General features: G+C 43.4%; 1 protein-coding gene and 1 long non-coding RNA gene across 3 annotated transcripts in view; one reads left to right on the forward strand and one right to left on the reverse strand.

The window, feature by feature from the left end:
- LOC148670536 (uncharacterized) overlaps positions 1-24,116 on the reverse strand; it is a 408,685-nt gene that overhangs the window by 307,873 nt on the left and 76,696 nt on the right. The gene's annotated exons all lie outside the window — the stretch shown is intronic.
- LOC148670566 (protein FAM78A-like) lies at positions 4,685-23,196 on the forward strand. The gene is made up of 2 exons (XM_088632590.1): positions 4,685-5,389; positions 19,858-23,196. The coding sequence occupies exons 1-2, from the start codon at positions 5,157-5,159 to the stop codon at positions 20,381-20,383; spliced, it is 759 nt and encodes a 252-aa protein (XP_088488716.1). The 5' UTR covers positions 4,685-5,156; the 3' UTR covers positions 20,384-23,196.

The following is a 24,116-nucleotide window of genomic DNA, read 5'->3' on the forward strand; positions in this document are numbered from 1 at the left end:
CCTCCTTCTCTTTCTTGAGGTGATTCTTGACACGAACGATTTTGCTCTGAGCACTTGAGCACACAGGAGTTGGTTCTCTAGGACAGGTGGAAAGGAACAACCTTCAAAAAAGAAAGTAATTCATGAGTCAAGGTGAAGAGTTTTATATTTTGGGCTGAAATCAACATGCTAATTAATGTAGAAAGAGCGAGTTAGTTCCAGAACTTTATACCATGTTAAGAGGGGAATGATCCGGTTTCAAAACTGAAATCAGATAAAAGAAGGATGATCGTTTTTTGGGGAAACCTGCATTTCCATTAATCAAGGTAATAAATACTGATGGGTTCAAGAGCTGTCAAGCAACAGTCCAGATATCTGAAGTGTACAGAAGTGTACATTTGAACATAGACACTAAGTACAGAGCAACAATATTTACACTTCTATGTCTGCCTTTGCTCAGTCTCAAAAGAGAAAAGCTCCTCAAGCAAGCGTTCAGTAGTTCTAGGGCTTTCCTTAAACACCTGCTTACTGTTTAGCTTTACTAAACACCGGAACAGAGTTTAGACTGGAACAGACAAGAAGGGGGGATCTTACAGTACCATCTAACATGCAAATTCCATGGGCTCTTGAGCGTAGCTTGAGCCTTGCTCCTTGGGAATAAGCTACCTGGTGCTGATCATGAGGTCAACAGCCAGCAGATACATATCAGCAGGGTAACAATCCATACCCTGAGTGAACACTCCTGGACATTGGTTATTATCACTCTACTTGCTCCAAGAGGAAATACTGTAGAAGGACTGGAGTGCTGAATTTCTTAGGCCTCTTTATGGGCAGTTAGTTTCACAGGCATTTCTTATTAGTGCAGTTGTAATAGATAGGAAGCTTGTACTGTTTGAGCAGCACTATGTTGATTTTATCTTTGGCCTTGACAGTACTGAAGCTCTAATATGCCACATACATTTTAATTTTAAAAGTGACTTCAAAAGTTCAGTCAACAATCTAGAATCTAGAATCTGGCATCACAGCCATCCTACTATTCCAGATCTGTCATCAAGTCTCTGACCCCCTGAGCTGGTGTGAACAGGCCCCTCAACAGATATTTTGCTTTGCCAGTTGTAGTTAATAAGACCACGATCCCAGGAAGTGCAAATATATTTCTATTGTGCAGACTTCGCTAGGTTCATTTTCAGAATGCCACTCATTGAAGATATGATATGCTTAGTTTTATGACCTGCTTAAAGAACTTTTATCTTATCTCCCCAGATCCATGATATCAATAAATATACACAGCCTCATTTTGAAAGTGAAAGGGTAGCTGTATCTGAGCTTGGGGGCACTCTGAAGTTGAAACTTCATTGTAACACGAGGTTCTTGGGTGGTGAGAGGAAAACTGCTATTCCTATACTTTCTGTTTTTCTACATAGTGGTTGTTGTAAAGAGCTCATGTTCATTCTCTTAATGGATAAGGTCATGGGCTGTGAGAGTCATGTCGGCCCAGAAAACAGTAACAAGAAGAGATGAGCCAGGGCTGATAGATTCTTTATTACCCCCTCTCAGACTATGAAAACTGGTACAAACAAAATAGCAGTTTCACTATGACAGGATAGAACACAAACTCAGCATTGTTCTCTATCAAAGTCACCTGGAGTTGTCTTCTCTTGCATTCATCTAAACCTCAAATGTCACCAAATGTCAGAGTTCATTTTTTATGTTTATGTATAATGAATGAACAGGGCCTGCACACATGCTTTAAAGAACTCAAAATCAGGTTTTGACATATATCCTCATGTGTTGAAAATTGGTGTTCTTGTCTGAACACTGAAGAGGCAGGAGAAGGACATGAAGTAGTAAGAAAAGAAACACACACAGTCATTGGTAAAAATATCAGGGTTGATTTTCCTCTTTCTCTTTCTTGAGGTGATCCTTGACACAAATTATTTTGCATATTGCACTTGAGTGTCACAATTGAAATCCCTCCCCCTTAAGGGCACTCTGGCTCTTTCACATTCTAGCTGATTTTGTGCACCTGCCCTCTGTTTCAGCCCTTCCCTACGAAAGCCAGACGCTCACACCATTCCTGGCTCTGCATTAGAAGACGGACGTCCAGAGGCCTGCCTACCACAAAGTTGCTCTATGCCTGTGGCCTCCATCAACCCCTCAACTGCCACCAGCTCAAGTCTAGGCAGCCACCTTCCTGCCAACCAGTCCCCCAGAATTCAGTCCTCACGAATTGGGATGAGATAAAAGGGGGCGGCCCTAAAATTCACATTCACAGTCAGTCAGCACCCGGTCGCTGAGGACCTCTGCGCACTGTCCCGTCACCGTTCTCAGGCGCAGGCTGATAGTCTCCGATCCTGGGGGTCTGGCTGTCTCGATGCCCAGCCCTCAGTGAGGCAGGAAAGGAACAAACCCCATGATGGCAGACAGGGTCTAGCACTCCTCCGGGTTTTCCTGCCCCCCTTTAGGCTGCTCCACTCCTGTTTCCCGACAGCTTCCGGCTCCGGCGCCCGACACCTCCTGGGTGAAGTCCACAGTGGTAAGCAGGTGGCCAATTCCTCCTCCCCACCTGATTCCTCTGATGTGGCCTCTGTCGCCCAGCAGGGAGCGCCCATCTGGCTGTGCCCGCCGGTCTCCTCAAACACAGCATCGGCCAGCTCCACCAGAGCCAAAAAGCCTGCTCCAAGGAGACCGGTGTGGCCAGCATCACATGGTGCTGCAACTCTGTCGCCTGGGGTGCTATTTCTCATTGTGCCTCTTACGGGAGAGTGGTGTCACCCTGGCAGGCGAAGTAGGCCATGTCTGGGATGACCGACCCCAGGGGCTCTCCCAGTAGGTGCCGTTGTTGGGCCAGCTTTGCCCACAGCAATCTGGGCGCCTCCCCTCCTCCACTGAAATGCCTCTGGATGGCCAACGCCACATAACTGTACCACTGGTCAGTGGGGACATCCAGCAAAGCCTGGCGATGGCAAGGTGGCCTGGCATCTCCCCCTGGGACCAGCTGTTCTCCCAGGTCGCCATCTGAAACTGATACTGATACCTCGGTAGCTGGTCCCCACTGGTCCATTGTCCCTTTCCCATCACTTCAGCTCAGGTGACGTGGTAAATAGTCCCCTCTCCATTGGGCACATAACCGCAGGGTAGCCCTCAGAAGGACTGCGCCAGTGGTGCCAAGGAGCGATTCTAGTTCTTGGCGCTTAAGGGTGTCCCTCATCTGCTGGGAGAACTGGCACATCTCTGAGTCCGACAGGTGCTGTAGGTCTCTGTCCATCCATCCCACCCTAACACCAATGTAACAAATTTGGGTTCTCGGACTTGTGCCCCCACCGCTCCCAGTTCCCAGTTCCCAGATCCTCCCTCTACCACATGGGCGTGAACCCGGGTCTCCAGCATCGCTCAACAGGGGTCTTGCTGGCTTCCTCAGCCCGGGCGGCGAATATCCGTGTTATGCGCAGGGGCATATTTGTTACAGTATCTTTTATTTATAAGCGCCTGCGAATGAAGGTTTTCTAAGCAGGGAAATTATAATTTTTTTTTTCTGTTATGAAATTTGAATGTAAACGATGCAGGACAGAACCGTTACATTGAGGATTACATTATTGTATAATAAATTCAGGCAATCCAAAAACCACAAACTGTCCTAGCCTGATTATTTTTTCACAATGCAGCAAATCCGAACTTTCTGTTAAATGCGAATTACGGGCAAAGAGCGGGTATAATGTAATTTATTTTCTGAGAATGTAATCTTCGATTAAACGACTTATACAATATGTAAGAGGTTGTCATATATTTTATATTATTTTCACAGTTAAGTATATATATTTTTTAAGCGATAGTACTTTAACCCTTGCAACGCTAAATCTATTAATCTTAGCCTGAAGGCACGAGATGTCATCAGTCTGAATGTTACATAATGAAGAGATCAAAGTATTAATTCCACTCTCTTTCACAACCAGAAACATGCAAACGTAGCTTAAATCGCTCTCACATCATCTCCCCCGTCTTTTAAGGAAAACTATAACAAAAGTAAGAAAAAACGACAGATCGTATAAGGGTACTAAAACTTGAGGTAGGAACTTCAAGCGATCGACGGAAAGATCGTTAATCAGGCATTGCTGTTCAGATAATCGACTTCAGTATTATTTTATGTATCAGAGCATGTAGATCGGCCTAGCTCTGTCAATCACTACTTTGTTGATTGATAGCTATTTTATTTTAAACCACCGGTAGGTTAAAGGAAAGCGTGGCTGCAGCTCTCGGTGTAACTCTGTTGAGGGCGAACTTGAACTCATCTGGGACTGGACACTGATGTCCGCTCTTCTTCTCTGCGGCAATGGACAGAGGAAGTTATAAGAAACGGAAACCTGCTTCCGAGCACTAAACTAAACTGTTTGTAAGTTTATAAAAAATGCTACTGATAACTAGAATATTATTAATTATTATTATTATTATTATTAATACAAATGCTGGACCTCCTTAGCTTCCCAGCATAGAAATACTGATTTGGAATAAAACGTGCAGTAAGTTTCTTATACAGAGCATGTAGCGCGAGTGGATATTTTTAAAGACTGGTAAAAAATTGAAACTGCAACAGGATATCTAACCACCGCAATAACGCTAGGCTATGTGCCATGAAGACCTTCAGTTAAGACCCAGATGTCCCGATCAAAACGTAGGCGGAGACATCGATAACCACCTAACCTACCGCTTTGCTCTTTTGCCCTCGCCCTCTCCTCTAAATGCATTTAAGCGCCACTCACCTATCCTCCTCGCTTAGTATTGTGTTTACCTTTTAATCTTCCCTTACCGTTGGCTGTTCATTTAGAGTGTCTTCTTGTTTCCGGACCCATTTTGTTTTTTTATTTTGGATTGCGGCTTTGTGTGACTTTCGGACTTGTCGTAAAGGACTTCTGTTTTTTTTTTCCTTTTTTTGAGCAAGTCTTTCGGATTGCGAATTCACTACCGAGGAACTTCCTGGTTACTGTTCTGTCTACTGAATCCGCATAGGATCCATCCTTCGGTTTAGCAAGACCGACCGTAGCACCTTCTTTTAAAAAATAATTTCTCTCTTTGAAAGAAAACGCGAGACAAAATCACTGTGACTGTAAATGTTTTCCATGAGTCTGTTGCCGTTCTTGTGAATTCTAGTGATATTCAATGCAATAGACTCTATTCCGAGTATGCCCAAAAGTTTCCATAAAAGCATCGCCGTTCTTGAAGTGAATTCTATCATAGACTCAAATCCCAGCAGCATCAACGAATCCTCCTCTGCTCTGCGGTACACAACCCCGTTTTTCCGAGCTTCGGCCCGGGTACTGGTGCCGCCCATCGCTGCTAAGGAGACCTGGACTGTGGGCTGGATTCAAGCCTGCAACCACATGCAGTTTTACAGTGAATACGGGAATGAAGGAATGTAAGTACCGTGTTAGCACGCGAACTGATGTTCACATTACAGTATATTTATATACAATGGGTTATCAGGGCTATCTACTAGACCTCAGTAAGAAATACATATATAGCCCTATAAAAACACGTTTCTGTGTAACCTCTAAGAAATGCTTTACTGCATAAAAACACAAAACTGAAAATGCTCAGCACAATCTGCTACAGTATACAGTATCTACAAAAAACGTTTCAGAATCTTTTGACCTTCTACAGCCTGTATAAATTGGTGAACAGACGCAAATCTGATAACATTATTCTATAGTTCAGGAGGGTAGCTGCGTCAGCATGTGTAAGGTGCAAAGGAACAAGTAATACTTTTATACCATGCTGAAAAAATAAATTAAACACAACATTTCGGCTTTACAAAATGATGAAACCAAACCGGCTGAACACAGCAAACCCAATCTGTTTTCACAAGTTGCTTCCACTTCTTGCCATGGGCGAAATAAAAGCTCCTGAGCTAAATAAGGAAAGCTGTAACTATTACGACTGCTCACTGTTCCTCAGGCTGGGACAGGAGGTCACACACTGTATTATTGTTATTGAGAGGCAGGCTCACTGTCTGTTCCTCAGGCTGGGACAGGAGATCACACACTGTATTATTATTATTGAGAGACAGGCTCACTCTCTGTTCCTCAGGCTGGGACAGGAGATCACACACTGTATTATTATTGAGAGACAGGCTCACTGTCTGTTCCTCAGGCTGGGACAGGAGATAACACACTGGATTATTATTATTGAGAGACAGGCTCACTGTCTGTTCCTCAGGCTGTGACAGGAGATCACACACTGGATTATTATTATTGAGAGACAGGCTCACTGTCTGTTCCTCAGGCTGGGACAGGAGATTCACAGCCGAAACGTTGTGTTTTCCGTCTTTTCCATTATTCTTTTCAGCATGTAATAAACGTATTACTTGTTCCTTAACATTAGTCTGTGCCTTATGTTGATTGAATGTAGACAGTAAGGTGTGAATTAAACAGGCAGTTATGCTTTACCTTACTTCAAACCCCTCTTACCCACTTTTGAAACTTCAGAAATTTCTAGTTTCTGCAAGGTGACGGAGGAAGATGCTCCCCGGTGTTCCTGTGTGGTTTAACAGTACGCGCAAGCAAGGTGCGTTGAGCATCAACAGAAGCGACCTTTTAGGTTTATACCTAAAGTATACCTGATGATGAAGTGCAGGGAGGTTCACTAGCTCAGGGAAATACTGGATGAATCAGTGGCAGAGGTGGCATGTGAGCTGGGAAATCCTTGTTGACAACCTATTTCCATTAACCATTGCACAATTGCAATTTATTTAAATGGAGATTTTGTGTAGGGAGTTAGGAGAGCATACCATAGGGAATGCTGGCTAGCAAGTGAGTCTTGGGTTTGATTCCAGCATCAGGTGCTTTCTGTGTGGAGTCTGCATAGTGCATGCTGTATATTACGTTTTCTTCTGCTCCAGTTTTCTCCCATAGTCATGATGCTGACATGATGCTGTCCAGATTAATTGGCGTCTCTAAATCATGCCACGTGTGGGAGTGCCCTCTGACAAATTAGTGGCTCATCATGGGCTTGGATGCACCATCATTATGGGATGCATCCTGTCTGCCAGGTTAGACTCTGGCTCTCTGCTAAGGATAAAACAGAATATAAACCAGAAAAGACACAGCCCAGCATTACTGACAGGTGTTTCAGTGACACTATCCATAGTGGTTCACTGGTGTTCAGTGGGAAAGTGCGAGGAAGTCACTGTATCTACAAATCCAGAGCCTCCGAAACGCTCAACATGTTAGCTGTTCCACAAAAGAAGTAATAGGTTGTCCTGGTTTACAGCTCCGCATAAATCAGTGCCTCTTGTTTGACATGTTTTCCTTCTTTGATGCTAAGCATTTCTGATGACAACCAGTATTTGCAGTCACGGGATAGTCAGCCATTCAACTTATAACAAATACATTAAAAGACATTATTATTTTTTCCTTCTTGTAATTTGCCTGTGCTGGCAGAAATTTGACCATGTCAAGCAAGGCCTATGTACAAAAAATTACACCCAAGTATTTGGTCATCCAAGAGCTGCTTTCCTCCTTTGAGGTAGATCATTAATTGGTGGCTGTTTGGGAGAAAAAGGGTATAATCTAATGAAGGTTCTGTTAATGAGCAGGGTGATTGAACAAGTAGCGAGGGAAAAGTAACCAGGCACCACATTTAGAATGTTTACTTTTGGATGGGAGACCTCCTGGGAAAAAATAAGGTTGCTGCTGGAAGAGGTGTTAGTGGGGCCAGAAGGGGGTGCTCACCCAGTGGTCCATGTGGGTCCTAATGTCCCAGTACAGGGGCGAGGACACTATACTGTAAACAGGCGCCGTCCTTCGGATGAGCCGTAAAACCGAGGTCCTGACTCTCTGTGGTCATTAAAAATCCCAGGGCGCTCTCGAAAAGAGTAGGGGTGTAACCCCGATGTCCTGGCCAAATCTACCATTGGCTCTTACCAATCATGGCCTCCTAATAATTCCCCTCTATGAATTGGCTACATTACTCTGCTCTCCTCCCCACTAATAGCTGATGTGTGGTGAGCGTTCTGGCGCACTAGGTGGATGCTGCACATTGGTTGTGGTGTAGGGGAGTCCCCATTACATGTAAAGTGCTTTGAGTGGATTGTCCAGAAAAGGGCAATATAAGTGTAAGCTATTATTATTATTATTATTATTATTATTATTATTATTATTATTATTATTATTATTATTATTATTATTATTACTATTATTATTACAATTGTAATATAAATTGTACACAGAAATAAAGCAGAATGATCAAATCCAGGGCAGCATGGTGGACTCCAGGGGCTAAGGTTCAGTTCCTGGGGTGCTGTCTGTGTGGAGTTTGTATGTTCCCCCCATGTTCACATGGGTTTACTCCCACAGTACAAAGACATGCTGGTTGATAAATTGGCCTCTGGGAAGATTGGCACTGGTGTGAGTGTGTGTGTTTGTGTCTGTCTGCGCTGTGATGGACTGGCGTCCTGTCCGGGGCGTGTCCTGCCTTGGACTCTCTGCACTGTCTCCCCCACTTCCCTGAATTCTAGGTCTAGTGGATAGTACTTGCAGCCCTGTATTTAGTCTTAACTGTGAGGTTAATGTTAACATGGCTCAGTATGGAAGAGCCCAGCTTCACTGTTTGTATAACCTTCTTCCAAACTTCCAGCACAGCACAGCACAGCACAGCGCACCTAGAACCCCAAGCTGGCAAGTGCTACTAGAGTTATTGCAGTGTTCTTGTGTTATCGGCTAATTCACAAGTGGTGCACATTTCTTTTGCTGAGTCCTAAATTAAAAAGCAAAGTTTCATGTGTCAAGATGGCAAACGTTTTGGTTTCACTTTTAGATTTAGTGTAACTATCAGTATAATCAGTATAAGTGAGGTTTAATTAGCATTTAGCATGTTCATACTATGCAATATTTATACAAACAGTATATACAATGGAAGTATAGAGTTGCATTCTAATATATTTTTACACATGGTAAATGACTGGATTTATTTGTATCTGTTTTTATTTTTGAAAGCTTTCTTTCCTCAGTAACTTCCAGTACCTCTTGCTTTGCTCAAGAGTATCAGATTATCAGGTATTTGATATCCTCAGTGAACTGTCTAAGGGATCACTAACAGGTAGAAATCAATATTAATCCTACGTGTGCTGTTATTTTTATAACTGCTGTTCTTTCACCACTCATAGTTGCCTGTGAATGTTTGCCTTTATTTAAATCATGATCTTTAGCCAGGAACTACTGTAGCTATATGACTGGAACACGTTCTGGTTGTGTTTGAAGGACAAATAACTGAACTCTAATGACTGTGAAGTGGACCTATCAAAACATGTTCAAAACTGGTATTATTTAGGGGGAAAAAAGAAGGTATTATCTGATGTTTAGTTTCTTAATCAAAACTAATTGCATTCTTCCTATGCCATGACACAGCCATGGTCAGCTAGAATGAGATGTATGCAAACTGCTCTAATGAGCTCAGCAATGGTTTCTGGATTAGTACCAAATGAAGGTTAGAGAATGGCTGTGGAGAAAGTGACAAGGTCTATATTAAAACGCCTGAAACAGTGGCACACGTCAAGATGTGAATATTCTCAGAAATTTCACATTTCCCAGCAGAGTACTTGTTCACACGGTTCTTAATAGATTCAGCACCAGTAGCCTGGACTCGAATTTCCCTCTGGAGAAACCCTTTTGTGTCTATGAAATGAAGAGTGACAGGGAAGGGATTGAGAGAAATGAGAAAGAAGGAGACGCAAATACAAAGAGACACATATTTAATCTTTTGTTTTTATGTACCTGTAATAAAAAAGGAAATGCTGATACAGTACATATTCAATCAGTGCTTACTGTAAAGATGTACACAATTGTGTTCTGCTGTACAGTAATCTTTTTATTGCCAGGTAAAAGGTTAGGCTTAACCTTCTCTAAATAGTCATATGCAATCTCACTACTACTACTGACGCTGTGCACACTACACATTGCATTTATACGATTTTCTGCACTTCTTGGTATACTGTATAAGGATTTTCTTGTATTCAATGTCCAAGAGATGAACTCAATGTCCAAGAGACAAAACTCAATATAAATAGAGCTGCTATGTGTCCAGGGTGTATGCAATACATTATGTCCAAGTAGTGCAGTACGTTGAATACAAAGAAATAAATAAAAACTGTATGTCCATGTAGCCATTACAGTGATTTGCTAAAGGAGCTGCCGGTTGGCTATTTAGCAGTCTTATTGACTGGAATTAGACACTGTTGCGTAATCTGTTGGACTTTGACTGAATGCTTTGCTACTAGGATGATTGGGTCCTTGAGAATGGACCTGGCCTTCTGAAGACATCTCGCTGAGTAGATATCCTGGCTGTTTTGGTAGCTCACAGCCGGTTATGAGCTGCACTGACTTCACCACCCTCTGCAGTACTTTGTGATCCCAGGCGGCGCAGTTCCCATACCAGGCAGTGATGCAGCCTGCCAGTCAGGATACTCTCAATAGTGCACCTGTAGAAGCTGGCCTAGATATGTGATGGCATGCTGAACTTCCTTAGCCTGCGGAGAAAGAATAGGCGCTGCTGTGCTGTTTTGACCACGATGCTGGTGTGGTGGGTCCAGGTTAAGTCCTTAGTGATGTTAACTCCCAGGAACTTAAAACTGCTGACCCTCTGCACTGCAGTTCCATTGATATAAATAGGTATGTGATCTCCCTGGTGGTTACTATAATCCACAATCATCTTCTTAGTCTCTCTGATGTTCAGAGAGAGTTGGTTCTCCTGGCACCATGCTGTCAGGGTTTCAACCTCCTCTCTGTACGCAGACTCTTCACCATCTGTGATCAGGCTGATGACTGTTGTATCATCCACAAACTGAGTAATGGAGTTTGAGTTATGCCTGGCATCACAATCATGAGTAAATAAGGAGTAGAGGAGAGGGCTAAGCACACAGCCATGGGGAGGTTCCAGTTTTTGGAGTCTGGCTAGAGCATACAGAAGTGCTAGAATGTTTGTGAACCCTTTAGAATTTTCTGAATTTCTGCATACATTTGTAAATTTATGTAAAGCATAAAAAACACGTTCACACACTTTTTCCAACAGACATTTAATGTTGGATCATTTTGATCATTAAATGAATGAAAAAGTATATCATTTTGTGTTATTTGTTTCATTGGGTTCTCTTTATATTTTTTTTATGACTTGGATGAAGATCTTATCACATTTTAGGTCAGATTTATGCAGAAATTCAGAAATGTATGTTGGTGCCCACCCTCACCATCTGCGGACATCAAAAAGTCCAGGATCCAATTACAAAGGGAGGTGTTCAGTCCCAGGTCCTGGAGCTTGAAGACAAGCTTTGAGGGCACTATGGTATTGAATACTGAGTTGTAATCGGCAAACTGTATTCTCACATGTTCCTTTCTTAACCAGGTGTGAGAGGGCAGTATGGAGGGCAGTGGCTATATCATCCTCTGTTGACCTGTTCTGGCGATACGCAAATCCTAGTGGGTCTAGGGTATCAGGCAGTGAGAAGTGATGAATGCTTTGACCAACCGCTCAAGGCACTTCATGATTTCACGAGGAATGACAGCACCCGATAGCTTGGGAGAAATTAGAATCGTTTATTGGGATGTGAAGACTTGGCATAACCCGCTTGGCTGAAGGCCAACCTCCCGGCCGTTGGACGGGGAGGATAGGACCCCCAAAAGAACCAAGTGGGACCCCCAGTCACCAGTGCAGAAAAGCAATGATTATTAAACTAACTCAGCCGAGGAGAGAAAGTGCCTGCTTGAGGATACCAGGGTTAGTTTCAATGTATGCGTGATAAGCCTCGGAGGACCAGCGGCCGAGTTGCTTGATGAGATACTTGGGTATGCTTTGGCAAACGGCAGAGGACGTGGCCCCTGATCTGAAGGGGTGGCCGGAGAATTGTTCAGGGGGGTATCCGGCGGTTAGAAGGATGTCGTGGAGGTGAGAGAGACACCAGTCATGATACGGCCCATCTCGTTTACGAACAGAGGGTCAGTAGGCAAAGCTCCGGCAGAGGTGCGAAGATGCGTGTAATGAGATAGAGGCTTGTATGGGCTTACATATGAACAGAGTTTGAAATAATAAATGAGAGTGCCGGACCTGAGTTGCTTTTCTTGAGATAGAAGGTCAATGTATTGTAAGATAAGATTGAGATGTCAGATAAGCAGGGTTTAGAAGAAGGATCGAAGGATGTGGAAGCAGCGGTAATTTCGGAGCATCTTAGGATGCCGAAAAAGGCTAACAAGAATAAAGATTCAAAAGTGCGGTCGACCCAGGGTGAGTGGTAACCCGACCTGAGAACGTCTGAGGTAAGTGGTGCGCGTTGGTCCGGAAGTGGATTTTCGAGCCGCTGAAAGCCTTTAAGAAGGAGAGTAATTTGAGGGTGGATAAGGGATGGACAAGTCGTGCCAAAAAGGAGTTTTGGAAGAAGTGGATGCCGCCCAGGTATACTTTGGTGGTGGATGCTCATACCTTGAGTGAGTTTCTACAATGGCAGACGAAGGATATGGTGAGAATAATTGAAAGAAGGGAATTTTATGTTCGCAGAGAGGTGGAAGGATTGGAAGCCCTTCCAGGCAGTCCAGTAAGAATTGAGAGTTCGAGGGTCAATCCCTGAGAGGATAGTTTGCTGGGCCAGCTGAAGATAGTGATGAAAGGGATGATTCAGAGGAACGTGAGTTCTGAATAGGGAGGTACTGTGCACGGGTTCGGTCTTGCATCTGGTGCCAAGTTCCTGAATTTCTGAAATTGAAAGCGAGAGAGAGTGTCAGCAATCTCATTAAGGTGGCCTGGAATATGAGCTGCTACGAGGATGAATTGATGTGCGAGAGAAATCCATTTAAGGCGGCGGAGAAATTTCATGATAGATTGGGATGAAGAACTTCCTTTGTTGATTATATGAACTACTGCGCAGTTGTCTGACTGGATGAGGATGGATTTTTGTTTCCAATTGTGGCCCCAAAGAAAAGCGGCAACGACAATTGGAAATATTTCGAACAAGGCCGATGACTGGTCGGCGAGAGGGATTGAAGAGAATTCGGGATGCCAAGGGGCTGCAAACCATTGGCCTTGGTAATAGCCTCCGAAACCAACTGAGGGGACTGCGTCTGTGAAAAGCTGGTTATCCTCGGGATCAGAGAGGAGGTCATTGTAGAAGAGAGATATGCCATTCCAATTGGCCAAGAACAGCTGCCAAAGCCTGAGCTTGGATTTGCAGTCGTCTGAAAGGCTAAGTGGTGGTAAAGAGAGGACACGGAAGAGGCGAGGTTGAGAAGGTAGGAGATGAATGATACGCATGGCATAGTTGAGATGGCTGAGCAGAGCGAGAAGTTCCCTCTTTGCACAAAATTTAGCGGAAAAATAGGTAGAGATATACATCTGTCAATTTTGTCGCGAGGCAGGGAGGTGGAAAAATAGATGGAATTGAGGGTGATACCGAGGAATTGGATGGTATGAGAGGGGCCGGTTGTTTTGTCCATGGCAAGAGGTACCCCTAGTTTCCTAAAAACGGAAATAAGTGTGGAGGAGGCTCTTGCAGGTGGGGTGTGAGGAAAATCTATTGTAAGGAAATCGTCGAGAAGGTGGATGAGAAAAGGAAGCTTATAGTTATTCAAGAGAATCCAGCAAAGAGCTTCGGCTAAGGTATTGAAAACTTTTGGGCTACTCCTACTTCCGAAAGTAAGGCGGACTCCAAAGAAGAACTTGTTCCGCCAATAAACTCCGAAGAGGCGCCAGAAGTCTGGGTCGAGAGGCATGACTTTAAAAGCGCTAGAGATGTTGGCAATAGCGAGCCAGGCACCCGAACCTGCGATTTTGATGAGAGAAATGGTGTGGTAAATTGTGGCGTAGTGGAGGGAGAAGTCTGAGCTGGGAATAAGACTACTGAGACTTGGTACGTGGGAGTTATGAGGAGCTGTCAGGTCGATTATAAGGCGTTTTTTAACGTAATACTTACGGACCGTAATACTGATGGGATTGATTCAGTATGCGGGGAATGGGGGAGAGTCAAGTGGGCTGATCATGAAACCGTTCTCGACTTCGGATGCTAACAAGGAATCAACGGACTGGGGATCGGCGGTGGCAGATTGCACATTTTTGCAAAAGATGGGGGAAGTGTGCACAGGCCTGTTGAGAATCCGAGTAAGATGTGAGTGGAAGAGGGATAGGTGACAGAGCAGTTCGGAAACAAGAGCGGGGATATCGATTGGGTAGACAGATAAGCCAGTAGTCATTTGGGAACACTGAAGGTGGAGCGAGCGTGGAAGGGCCGGCGGGGGCAGGCAGAGCGAACATGAGCTTTGCCGCAGAAGCTGCAAATGTGAAGGAAACGACAGAGGGAAGAGGTACATGTCGAGGAATTAAAGTTGTTGCAGATGGCCTCCGATCACTACGATGAGGCGACCGCGAAGGTCTTTGGACCGAGAAGGTTTGAAGAAGACCTTGCGGGAAAATTGATGCTGTGGGGGAGAAGGGGTGGAGTTGGGGTTAAGCTTGCAGACGATATGTAATGGAAAGTTACTGAGAAAAGGTGTTTTATCCTAAAAATGTTGTTTACGGACAGAGCTGTGCTGCAGAAGCAGCTGGATACTTAGAACAAAGTGTGATAGCACCCAACTCACCAAGGGCATGGGATGTTTTAATAATGTTTATCTCTGCTGCTTGAAGAAGGGAGTATGATAAACTATTTGAATAACTGCTCTTCTTTGCTTAAAGCAAAAACCTATAAGGAATGGAAAATTACTGCTTTGCCTGTCCTTGAAGTGTTGCATCAGCTTAAAAAAGATTTAAAACAAGGGCTCTCCCTGCTTGCTTTTGTATCAGCTTTCACTTCTCTACACAGACGGGTGATGGCTATTTTCCAAATTGCAATTTGAATAAAGACCTTACTGAGTGAATGAGAATACCTCTCCTGGCTCTTCTTCAATAAAATTCCATGATGGGTATCTGGGCAAAGATTTGAACAGAGGAACAGAAGTCCCAGGAAAGAGCTCTGATGCCAGCGAAAGTGTCGAGGGCTCCCCAGTAGGTGCGCTGATTCCATTGGAGTAGGTGGGCGGCGGCCTTGGCCGAGAACTGCTTATGATAATCGTAGAACGGACAGATAAATCGAGGATGATGAGCATGTAATCGTCGAGCTCCTGACGACGGTCGGGAAAGGTGGAGCACATGATGTCGCGAAAAATACTGAAAGCCAGACAGAAGTCGGAAATTCTAAGGACTGAAGCAGAGTGAGGGTTGGAAGATTTGAGAGTAACAGAAATCGTGCCGCAGTCGACTGTTCTAGAATCGGAGTTGTAAGTGGAGGAAGAGAGAAGGTGAGTTAGATTGACGTCCGCACCTCGTGGAACTTGCTGCTGGAGTGAAAGGGGAGGAGGACTAAACTTTAGTGCGTTAGGAGGAGCTGGGAAAGGAACGGCTGTTCGGAGAGAAAAGTCCTTAGTAAATGGGAGATTGGAATCCAGGGCCGAAGTCATGGGATGACTGATGCCGTGTTGGACACCGGGGATGGGAGAAGATGAGGAGGGAAGAAGAGCAGAAAACAGATTGTGAAAGGAGGGGTTAGACAGATCTGGGGCCTGAAGCTCAGTGGCTTGTGATATGGAAGCCGAAGACTGTTGAAGAGGAATTGAAGCAGGGGCGAAGGCTGCGTGAAGGACTGAGGCGGCTGCCGAGTTGTCTTGGACGCCAGGGGGTGGGGGAAGGTAAGGGCCCCCTGCTGGCAGAGCTGAGGGAGACAGTGGCAGGGGCCGAAGGCACCAAGCCGGTGGACCCTGAGCCATGTTGGATGCTGGAGGTAGAGACAGAGGAGAGTGCAGAAATTAGATTAAACAGAGAAGAAGAGGGTTGGGGAGGGGTGTGAGCCTGGGGCCTTAGACTCGGCAACAAGGAGTTTAGGGAAGGAGGCTGAGAGGAAGAGGCTAGGTGCAGTTGTTCAGCAGAGGTATGGATTGGTTGGGGAAGAGATGCGGACACAGATATATCGGGACAAGACGGAAGATGCGACAGGCAGAGGCGCGGGCGGCCTTGGGTTCCTCACATTCGGATGAGTGGCAGCGGCGCGGGTGATGTAATCAGAGAGTGCTGGGGGGAGCCGTTTTGTGTAGACTGCAGTTAGGTACAGGGAAAAGAGAGCTTTTTTGGAGGCGTTTCTTTTAAAACGGATGCCATATTTTCAAAGTATCCTCTGGAGGCTTGCTATGGTCCAGTTGGAAATCATGAGAGATGATCCGGGAGAAGGGGGAGCCGATGTGCGGGGGTTATTTGGAGACTTTGCCGTAGAGGAACGGGAAGGGTGGGTTTGTGATGAGAGAGGGACTACGACAGCGGAACGCAGTCTTCGGCGAGGAGTTGGATCTTGTGAGGACTGGCTGGGAGATGAGCGGCGCTGATGTGGCACGGCGGATGATGGGAGCGATGAGACGGAGGTAAGGGGAGCGGGGGGGGAGGACTGGACGAGAGGGGTAGGGGAGTCCCCTGCACGGCAGAAAAGGTCTTCATTGGAGCAGCAGATTTGCACTTCTCACTTGCATTTCATGCAGATCCATGAGAAGTGATAGCACAAGAAGGGAGCATGGATTTGAGCTATGCGAAAACAAACCATGCAGAAAATGAGCGAGGAAGAAGAGAGGGTAACGTTTGATATATATATGATATATATATATATATTTGATATATATTACGTCAGAATAAGTGGGAATTGCAGCAGCTTTGTCGAATGAGCTCGGCTGCTTTCATTCCTCCCGAACTTTCATTAAATACTCTGTAACTGATGTGAGTGCAACAGGGCGGTAGTCATTCAGGCACCTGACTCTGTTTCTTAGGAACGGGGACAATGGTGGTTTTCTTAAAGCAGGAAGGAACTATGTACTGAGCAAAAGAGAGATGGAATATGTCTGAGAAGACATCTGCCAGCTGGTCTGCACATGCCTTCAGAACACGGCCAGGGGTGGCATCAGGGCAAGGAGCTTTGTGTGGATGGGTCTTTTTAAAAACTTTACACACATCCGCTCTAGATATGATCAGTAGGTGTTCACCCTGGATTTCTGGAATCTTCCTGACTGGATCTGCGTTACTGACTTCAAACTGAGCATAGAACAAAATTAGCTCATCGGGAAGAGAGGCAGACTGCTGAGTGTTATAGCTGGGTTGTGTTTTGTAGTCTGTAATGGTGCGTATACCACTCCACATGGGCCGTGTGTTGCAGCCATGATAATATGACTCTAATTTTACTCTGTAGTTGTATTTAGCTATTTTGATAGCTTTCCTGAGGTCATATCTGGATTTTTTTGTATTTATCCATATCGCCAGAATTGAAAGCGGTTGTCTTGGCTTGAAGTTTGGCACATATCTCGCCATTTACCCACGGTTTCTGATTTCTTGATGTCCTGTTGGACAGCAAGCCTTGCTCTCAGTTCATCCAGTTTATTTTCAAGTGACTGAACATTGGCAAGAAGTATACTAGAGAGCGGGGCATGATTGTTGTGCTGCCTCAATCTCACCAGAACGCCTGCTGGTTTACCCCTCTTCCTACGATGCCGTCTTCTTCCCAGTACAGGTATGGGTGAGACACCTCAGTCCAGATAGTCGGCAGTAATTACTGGTGTAGATTTAACTGTGCCAATATTCGATCTTATGTCCATTCATGTTTGTTGGTCATATCTAATCACCGAGCATACAGTATGTGCGGTTAGCAGTACGAAAAACAAAAATAAAGAAATAAACAAGGACAAAGGATGCTCGCAGGATACTTGCAGGACTCCAGCCTTCAGTGTCGGCATTATCTTACTTGCCACTTTACATCTTACTTGTCAGATGCACTAATTTATGTGGTAATAAGCCATATCCATTGGTCCAGCCATAGTACCGTTAGGTCTCCATTCCTTTGTTTTGCCTCCTTTCTACACTAATACAGTATATCCATGTACTTGTTTAGCAGCATGTAGTCAGTAAGTCGTCTTGCCACAATTGCCAGAAAGCTCTTTCCTTCCACATTCAACAAAGATATAGTTCTAAACTATCCTATGCCCTGGGCATTCTCCTGTTTTGGTATGAAACATCCCTCCACTACATGCCAATCTGCCTCTTCTCCATACAACCCTTAAAAGCCTCCATAGCACTCTTGTTACTTTTAGACAGTATTTGCACACTTGGCCCAGGTGCTGAGGATGATCTTGCTTTCCTGATGATGCTGGTCATTTCCTTCAGTCTAGGCTCCTGCATCCATTGGATCATCAGATTTCAATCTGTCAACAGCTGTGAGAGCTGTGTCAGTCCCCCAGGCAGTGGTGACTCCATTGGTATCTGTGGGGCCTGTGAAGTGAAAAATAGCAGATAACTCTGACAAGCACAGGTTCCTGCAAGGTTGCTGGGTTTCACCTTTCCTGTGCTGGTTTTAGGAGCTGCTGTAAACGCAGGCCTGTTAAACTATGGAGAATCTAAATTGGAGAGGGGGATTTAAAAGAACATAATTGGCCATTTTAATTTTTGGGGGGGAAAAATTACAGAATGTGCAAGAATTGGGTGGCTCTGTGGCTAAGGATCTGCGCTTGTGGTTGGAAGGTTGTTGGTTCAAATCCCACAGGCGGCAGAGGAATCTTATGCTGTTGGGCCCCTGAGCAAGGCTGTTAACCCCAACTTCTCCAGGGGCCTTGTATAAATGACTGACCCTGTGCTCTGACCCCAGGCTCTCTCCCCATCTGTGTGTCTCATGGAGAGCAGGCTGGGGTATGTGAAAAGACAAACTCCTCATGCAAGAAATTGTAAAGGGTTAATAAAGTTTTATTATTATTAACAACTTCTTAAGTGGTGCAGTGGTTAGTATTACAGCATCTCTGAGTTCACTTCTTAGGGTGCTATGTATATAGAGTTGTATCTTCTAATGAACGGGGGGGTTCTTCCAATAGTCCAAAGACATACTGGTGGATTAGTTGCCTTCTGGGGAAAATTGTGTGTCTGTGTGATGGACTGGTGTTCCATCGAAGGTGTATCGTGCCTTGTGAATTTTGCTTGCCGGGATAGGCTCCCCTGCTATTCAGAATTGGATGAAGCAGTTATAAAATGTGTGGATAGATGATGGATTTACATTTCAAAAAAAGTTAATGGGCATATCTGAACAAATCTTGCGACATCTGAATGACTGGTACTGCAGAGTTTTCCCAAAGAGGATGCAGAACTTGTGTGATACCAGTGCGATCCTCTGTTTATTTTTAACAAAAACAGATGCATGGGATATTAAGAATGAATATGACTTCTGTTAGATAAAGCCAATACAGGTCAAACAGGTATATATATATTTTCTTGTTAGATGGGAACACACTTTCCTGCTGGGAAATAATTTTCCTTAGTTTTAATTATGTGCATTGCTGTGCAAAAGCCTTGGATATTTTAGACAAATTCAGGAATTACTATATGTTATGTGCATCATGAATTGGTTCAAAGCCACCATTAATGTTTTTAACTATAGTACTTTAATCATTTTGACTATTTTTCCTAGAGTTTAGGTTGTGTGAGTTTTTGATCAGAATAAGGGATCAGAATCTTCAACATTATGATCTCAGGAACTCAAAGTAATGATGACCCAATTAGAAACATTATAGTAGCCAATCAATCATATTTACTAATCAAGTCTGACTCTTTGCCAGGTGTTCCTTGTATAAGTGATTGTTGACCTTGTCCCATTTCTTCCCCTGAATATGTTGGTAATGTAAAAAATATGCTTTTTTCAGTACAGGATAAGGAACTGTCTAGATCGTTTCAAATAAAAAGGCTAAAACTGCTGTAGAAGCCACCATAGACTTGTTTTACTATAAAGGAGGAAAGTGTCAAAAACTTGCACTGTTGCTGTGTTTCATGTTGATGTGCTAATTAATTAATTGGTGTGTTTTGTTTTAGGTCTAGCTGGGAGATCCCTGATTTAAGGGATGGTAAAATTCAAGCAATAAGTGACTCTGATGGGGTGAACTACCCCTGGTATGGCAGTACAACGGAGACCCACACCATCGTCGGCCCCACCAAGAAGGACACAGAGATCGAGGTCAGCATGGATGACAATTTCAACACCAGTGTGTCCTGGGACGTGCCCAAGAGAAACAGCAACCTGCACCAGCTAACCAGCATCCACAGGGACCAGAGCTTCATCACCTGGCTGGTGGCCATCAACCAATCCACCAGAGAGCACCTCATCATGAAGACCATCAAGTGGAGGATGCAGCTCCACATCAAGATCGACCCCAGGAAACCCCTGGGCCAGCGTGCCAAGCTGCTGAAGCCCACTGCCCAGGAGCAGCCCAAGATTCTGGCCAGGAACGAGCCCATTCCGCCCAACGCCATGGTGAAGCCCAATGCCAACGACGCGCAGGTCCTGATGTGGAGGCCAAAAACCGGAAAGCCTGTGGTTGTTACACCTCCAAAATTCTAGGGTAGTATATTGAAGTATATTGAAGAAACTACCCCCCCCCCCCCCATCTTTTTTTTACATCAGAAACATGAATTAAAAAATCTAACAAGATGCCCCAAGTGGCAAAGCTATGAACATCTCCTGGACTTAACAACTGCAACCATTCTACCTTTAGCACAGTGATACCCGACCCAGTTTAAATTAAATCATTGCAAAAATGGCTAGTATTATTTTTTGCTAGGCATTTTTTTTAACATTATATGAGAATATATACAGTAGGTGTGTGTGTATACACAAATTTGCACATCTTGTTTCCTGGGATAGGAAGGGTGGGAGACTTTTTTTTTCAAACAGGAAAAAATTAATAAAGAAGGTAGTCCCCTAATTAAGTAGTCACATTAGAAGCTAAAAAAACTATGATCTGAGTATGCTATGCAGTAATTTTGTACCTAAAAGAACCTGTACTGTTGTAGAGAAAAGAGGCACAGCGCAGTTCAGTGAAGGATTGAAAGAGGTTTATTAATAATGAAGAGGCCTCCCCAAGATCAGACTGACAGAGTAATCCTATCTGATTTGCTTGCCATTGTTCAAAAGAATCCTTTTATACTGTTATAACCATCTCCTCTATGTACCTAACATGGTATTGGAGAAGCACATATTTTATGATCAATATGTTTAGGGCTAACTGCTGATCCATCCTACAGACGTTCATGTATACAACACAACAGTCTGCTTGTTCAGCGTATGTGTCCTTCGCACAAGCAATTCTTGCATGTAGGGCAAATCTTACACAGAAATCCTATAAAGATATCAAAATACTACACACACCCCTCTTGTTCATTGAACATTTTATTAAATGCTATAATGGAACAACTTATATAATACATGAATGATTCGTTTTACCTGATGCTATTTGTAAAGTTTTTGTTTTAGTGATCTTTTTTTTAATTTATCGAGTTGACATTTCCAACATATACTCAGTAATGATCCTGTAAATATACAGATAGATGCCATTGCAGACCCCAACTGTGCAATATTCCACCATGAATATTTATATGTAGTGCCACTGTGAGAAGCTCCCAGGATCTGTGCTTCCATACGCATCAAGTCAACCACCAACTACCTCAGCTTAACTCGGGTACTGCACACCTATTGACATTGCTTTATCAACAGCCTGTTGCATTTGGGCAAGAACACTGCTTTCTTCATGGTATATGTTCTCCCACGATGGGCTAAATTTGAGCAAAGGCCGTGTTCGTCCGGCAATGTCCCATGTGGAAAGCATTTGTTAACTGTATGCAGAAGTGTGGTTTTCCGGTCACAATAGATCCCCATATATATATATAGGTTTCTCTATCAGACATGATATACCATTCAGGTGGGTAGTTCAGGTGGGTAGCTGCGTCAGCATGCATAGGCTGCAAAGGAACAAGTAATAGGTTTATTCCATGCTGTAAAAAAGAAGAAAGAAAACACATTCCGTTCCATGAAATTATAGCAAAATTTGAACTTCCAAAGAGACCTCCAATATCTCCAAACAATTTTTTTTTCCCAAGCACTTCTTGGTGCAATTTGAGTTTGATACTCTATAATTAGTATGGATATTGTTACACTTTCTTTAAACAAAAGACAAAAGATGGACCCTATGTGGGAGATGAGAAAACAAGAAGCTGAAAACCAGGATGCCATAATCCGTAGTCAAAAAGTATCAAGTTAAAAAAAACAGGAAGTGAATCCAAAAGACCAATCTGAAAACAAGATCCAAAACCGAAGTCGAGTAAGCAAACCAGAAGTCTAGAATAACCAGGAAGCAATCAAGATGGCAAAAGACTCTGAATTGTCTCACGAAAACTTCAAGCAAATACTGAGCAGGGAAATGAGAGTGAGGCAGATTAAAGTACCCAGGAGTAAGGGTGTGTCTGATTACTGATTACGCACTGGAATGCAGAGAGGTGTGTGTCAGGTCCTCATTGGGCAAGTCGTAACAGATATGCTTTGTTGCAGCCATTGTAAAGTACTGGTTTTGATTCTACAATTGATTATATTTTTATATTGCAATACAACAATATAAGTTATCTCTAAAGTAACCATTTTAACATCATGCAACATTCCCTAAGAAGTCCATCTGTTGGTGGTGTCATCAATGTTGGACATATTGTTAGTTTTGTATATCCACAGGTTGTTGGATTGAAAGATTGCTTATATTCAGTGTTTCCTCTGGATAACATTGATACATTTAATTAAATAATATTGTCCATCGACTCAATTTGTCCATACAAAAGGTTTCAAATTAGTCCATCTGGATGTAATTAAAATCAGTACTGATGCATACTCTGGGTCTTTGGATGTTCCTAGTATATGTTGTGATGCACATAATGAGTCCAGTTTCATTTCTATGAATAGCGGTTATTAGCTGACTGTCATAAGTTCCATTATGTATTCTGAGTTTTGATCAATTGGATGATAATCTTTTCGGAGATTCCCACCATGTTATACATTGTCGTACTTTACTTGGATTCAAACTGGATTGAACTTGTATGGTGTTCCTGGTTTTTCCAGCTTCACTTGAATCATATTTTTACCTGGTGGTTATATTGTGAATGGTAGCATGTTTGTGCTGATAACTGATCTGTTAACCATCAATCTGGTTCCCTTTTCCATTCACCATCTGCCCTCCCTATTTAGTGTATATATTGGCCATTGTCAATGCACTGACTCTTTGAGGTCTGTCCCATGGTAATCTGTAAAATCTAAATATGTTATATTCTGGATCCTAGTATACTGGAACACCATTTCCTGTCCTGTGAATAGAAATAAAAGAAAAATGATTAGTATTCATTGTTAAGTATTATCTTTGTCTTGACTTCCATTCAGAAAAGGTTTCACTTGCATCAATGGAACCATTGTGCATTACCTTTTCTTGAAACTGATACACTTGTATCTCTTTTTGTGGTTTTATAGAATGTGGCACTATGTTCATTTTTATTTAATGATTTTTTCAATATGGCACTGTAAGACATGCAATACATGGGGGGGTAACCAAGTAATTTATAGTCTGAAACTGCGTGATCAAAACACTGTTCATTATCGCAACCATTATCAGTATCTTAGCTACCTTCTATTTTTTATACAGTAGAGTTTCTTTAAAAAACACATGCCTGTCAGAAGGCCAAGGAATTGCATGGCGAATAAGAAGATTTACTCGTATTCTAATAAAATATTGTGAAACCCTTGCTTTCATACAAAAATTCATCTGTGTAAAAGTGTCACTTTGACTTTGCAGGTAACAAGTTCAATATGAAAACAATGTTTCATGTGCGATAAATAACCGTACAGAAAAATATCGGGAAAAAAATGTCTTATCTCACTATTCGCACCAGGCGCTCGGACACAGACATGACCGTTCACTAAAGAAATTAATGAAGAAGAGGAGTGATATCATTGCAAGGCGATATCTGCTGCTGGCTGTTTAGTTTAATAATTATTCACGAGGAAAACACGGGTCCTTGCAATAACAAAAACACCACTATAAAACGACAGAAGGAGTTTGAAAGAGCGAAAACAGGGACCTTTCGCGTGTGATGTGAACGTGATAACCACCGCGCTACGGAAACGACAGTACACCCTACCCCCAGAGCAGGATAGGAGACTCCACATTCTACGGCGCTTGGCAATAGAGGAGATCTCTTCAGGATGTGGAAATATTTTCCCGATTTTTTCAAAGGTCAGCACTCTCTGCCAGTCACACCTCCCC

The sequence above is a fragment of the Lepisosteus platostomus genome, chromosome 5 (genome assembly GCF_059453375.1).
Source record: "Lepisosteus platostomus isolate fLepPlt1 chromosome 5, fLepPlt1.hap1, whole genome shotgun sequence".
NCBI lineage: Eukaryota > Metazoa > Chordata > Actinopteri > Semionotiformes > Lepisosteidae > Lepisosteus > Lepisosteus platostomus.

Excerpts from the sequence above, each read along its gene's own strand:
- LOC148670566 (XM_088632590.1), top strand. The coding sequence starts at position 5,157 with ATGCCCAAAAGTTTCCATAAAAGCATCGCCGTTCTTGAAGTGAATTCT. Across the intron at positions 5,390-19,857 it reads GAATACGGGAATGAAGGAAT|GTCTAGCTGGGAGATCCCTG; the intron begins GTAAGTACCGTG and ends GTTTTGTTTTAG.